General features: G+C 45.1%; 1 protein-coding gene across 1 annotated transcript in view; it reads right to left on the reverse strand.

Annotated features, from left to right (window-relative positions):
• Positions 1-3,737, reverse strand: part of LOC102672303 (disintegrin and metalloproteinase domain-containing protein 10-like) — a 31,375-nt gene that overhangs the window by 17,583 nt on the left and 10,055 nt on the right. The window contains 1 exon segment of the mRNA XM_031511121.1: positions 283-401. Coding sequence (XP_031366981.1) covers positions 283-401 — 119 coding nt within the window.

Below are 3,737 nucleotides of genomic sequence, written 5' to 3' on the forward strand. Positions count from 1 at the left end.
CCCATTTTTCGATCTATGATCAATCGTTTCTTCGAACCCTTTCTCGCACACGGTTTCTTTCTACTCTTTATTATATCGAGGCTTTCGCTTTGCGCGTAGATACGTTACTCTTTTTCTCTCTCTCTCTCTCTCTTCGATACGATAGCGTGCGGATGTTGTCGAAAAACTTCAAAGGTCGGTGGAAAAATCTATTTTCGCGCGGTAAGCGATTCCATCGGAATTCAAATTTCTGCGCGTATCGTATTGGAATACGTATCGAAGGAAATTGGTGGCAAAACTCACCCAACACTGTGCCCACGTAAGAGTGCGACGCGTCAAAGTCGATGGGGCCGTTCGTGTTCTCGAACGTGGCGTCCTGGCTGAACAGGCTCCTGTCTCGAACCAACCGTAATGTCCATTGCCTGAGAACAAGTTATAATGATAATAATGATATTAATGATATAATGAATATTCCAATATTCTGGCAAAAGAAAAAAAAAGGAAACAAAATCATGAATGATATAGTCTTTTCTTTCCTCGTGTTTCTCGGAAGCGCGGACAAATTGCAAATTCTTTCTTTGAGGAGGGGCGTGGAACGAGATATCGATCGGCATATTCGCCTATTAGTTACGCGTATTTTAATAGAAACGTTGCTGTTCATTCGTTTCATTCTCATGCAGCGAAATACGCGCACGATGTCTACGGCAACCATTGAAAGTTTATTGTCGTGAGTCAGTGCAGTGCAACGTGATATTACAATTCTGAAACATACATACATACTTTACACATGTCCTTACAACTTAGTTTCGCAAGGAACTAAGCGCCCCTAGAAATTGACATCTCTCTTACGAATTCCTGGGACGATCCTCCATCTTCGAATTCGCGATCTCCGCGCCGTGGAATCTCTGACAAATCCTTTCCCCGGAAGAAGAGTCACTCGAATCCTTCGGAAACCTTCGAAGTAACGTTTCGACTTTGCGATTATCCATTTTAACCCCACACACTCGATCGAACGTGTCATCGAAACCCCCTCTCCCTCCCCTCTAAGGATCAATCTCCTCTCCCCTCCTGTCTTCGAGTAATCGGAAGAGAAATCCGTGGAGGAATGGCGAACGTTAAATCCGTGAATTGGTGTGATTCAGCGATTCCTGGACGATGACGCGAGCGCAGGCCTTTCCCGTTTCGCTCGATTCTTGTTCGCAAGGCAAGGCAAGGCCGAGGGAAGGAGGATACGAGCCCGATGGATGGATCGAGGCGAGACGGGTTTCCAACGTGGTTCAATAATATTGAATTTAGAAACGCGGAAAGGATTTTGGACATCGGGGGCCGCGTGACATTGAAACGGGGCAGGGATTGCGTACGTTGCGCGATACGCGAACGAGTGCGCGATGGAATAATCCCGGATTCGAGGGTAAATGGATTAGGTTTAATTAAATTCGCAGCGAGCCAGGATTATTCGAGATACGCGTAGGCCGGGCGAAATATTCGATTATCCCAAAGTTGTCGGTTGTTGGCGAATGTTGGGGAAAAAAAAAAAAAAAAAAAAATAACGGAGGGATGAAGGAGGATTATCGAATTATCCTTGCTAACAAGATTGCAATCCGGTGTATCGAGGATTGTATCGATGATACACGCGGAAAATCAAAAAAAAAAAAATACAAAAATTGGAAATTGGAAGAGGCAAAATAAAAAAAAAGAGAGAGAAGAAAAGCGGAGATTTAAAAAAAAGTGAGACCGCAAATTACGAGAAAATAATAATAGAAATTATAATCGCAAATTACAATCGCCTGGAACGATTTCGCCGGTTTTACAGATTCGTAGAATTTCTATCGCGGGGAACGAGAAGATTTCGTTTGAAATTCTCCCCGATGTTCTACACAATCGGAGCGGGGTAAGGAGAGAGAGAGAGGAGACACGGGGGAGAAGAGGTAGGTAGAGATAGGTAGGATCCTTTGCTCCTTTGTCTGGCGAAAAGAATTTAATACGGCGCATTACCATAAAGAAACGAGGTACGAGGAACGAGGCGGCACTGCGCGAGGTATCAACGGAAGAGCAACAATTAGTCCGCGGATCCTTGTACCCGCGGTCTCTCCGCAATTATTCTCGATAGCTATTCCCGATAAGAGGGGAGCGAACCTCGTTTTCCGCCCCTCCTTTCCTTTTGTTCCGCGAAATTGGCGAAATTGTTCCGCGTTTAAGGGATTCACAGAAGGGGCTGCTCGAGCACGAGTCGCGAAAAACCGCCCCCGATCCGATTCAGGGAAGAAAGGAGGATCGATTCGTCTTACAATCCTTTGGACCTCGTCCGGATTCAAGATTGGCGTTGATTCTTTCGAGTTATTCATCCGAGGCGATAGAAGGAAGCGATATTTATAAGCGGCAAACTTATCCACATTATTCCGTGGGAGCAAGCTTATCTCGCTCGGACACTTCTGAAAAGTCAGTCTCAGTAGCTCTGCCCTCTGGTAATCCCAACAGAGCAACACGGATCACTCGTAAAGTTTTTAAAACCATCGGCCAAAACGCTCCACCGAATCCCCTGTAACGAATCCCAATAACAGAGACATCCGCCAATCCGATTTTCTACCAAATCTAATAATGTCTCTCTCTCTCTCTCTCTCTTTATTTATTCCTCACGTGTATTAACGTGAAAAAATAAATGAATTTTCTTTGCTTCTTTATTCCTCTCTCTCCCTCTATCGTATTGATTTCGATACAATTTCATTTCATTTTAACAGTTACGATTAATCGATCAAACACCTCGATGGATATATATATATATATAAAAATAAATAAAAATAGCTTTTAAAATAGCTAGACTTTTGGATCTCCTCCAAAGCGCGTGCAACTTCCCGTTTCCGTTCCCTGTTTCGCATCCGATCGGACGCCTCCTTCGCGTCGACGCGACACGAGCCGATCGAATACAACCCACGCGCGGGAAAACTGGATCTCATCCATTCAGTCTGTTCGCGCTATATTCGGCGAGCTCGTGCGAGTGGGAATGCGATTATACAGGGCGATGCTTCGCGCATTCAACTTCTGCATTATTATAAATAACGTCTGGATTCTCGACCAAAAACACGCTTCGATTATCGACACAACATATCGCATCGATCGAGCTTTACGGATTTTTACCTTGTTAAAGAAAATACATTAAAGCGATAGAATGACGGCAAGAGGAAAAGAATCGGAAAAATTCCAATTAACAATAATAATAAACGATTGGCGAAAACTTTGCCGGTCGATCACTTGCCTCGCACGGAATATAATTTCCGCACGAAAAGGAAATTCCCGTTCGCGACAAAGGAAGTGCATGCGGCCGGCAATAAACCGTGGATAGGGTGGATGAGTTCTTTTAAATCGCGTCGAACGCGTGAAAAAGGACGCGTACGAAAAGGGGGTGCACACGATCGGTTCATCCCCGCGTTATCTTGCCAGTGTGTACCAGGTGCACAAGGGGTGAAAACACGAAGGGGTCGCGAAAGAAAAAGAGGAAGTACGGTTGGCACGACATCGAGGGAAGCGAAGGGAAGGGAAGGGAAGCCTTCTCCACCTATCTACCTACTCGCTGCTTTACATTTTATTGCTTGCCGTGAATTCGACCGATTTACATAAAGAGACGGCCACGTTAACTCCTCGGTTATTCTCCTCGCTCCTCTCAAGAGAGAATCGCGGAGAGAAGAAGTAGCCTTTCAACCGATTCGCCGATTCGCCCTTTTTTCCGGAGAGGAGAGGAGAATTTTCGCGCAAACTCTGGA

This window comes from Apis dorsata, unplaced genomic scaffold, assembly GCF_000469605.1.
Source record: "Apis dorsata unplaced genomic scaffold, Apis dorsata 1.3 scaffold_292, whole genome shotgun sequence".
Classification (NCBI taxonomy): domain Eukaryota; kingdom Metazoa; phylum Arthropoda; class Insecta; order Hymenoptera; family Apidae; genus Apis; species Apis dorsata.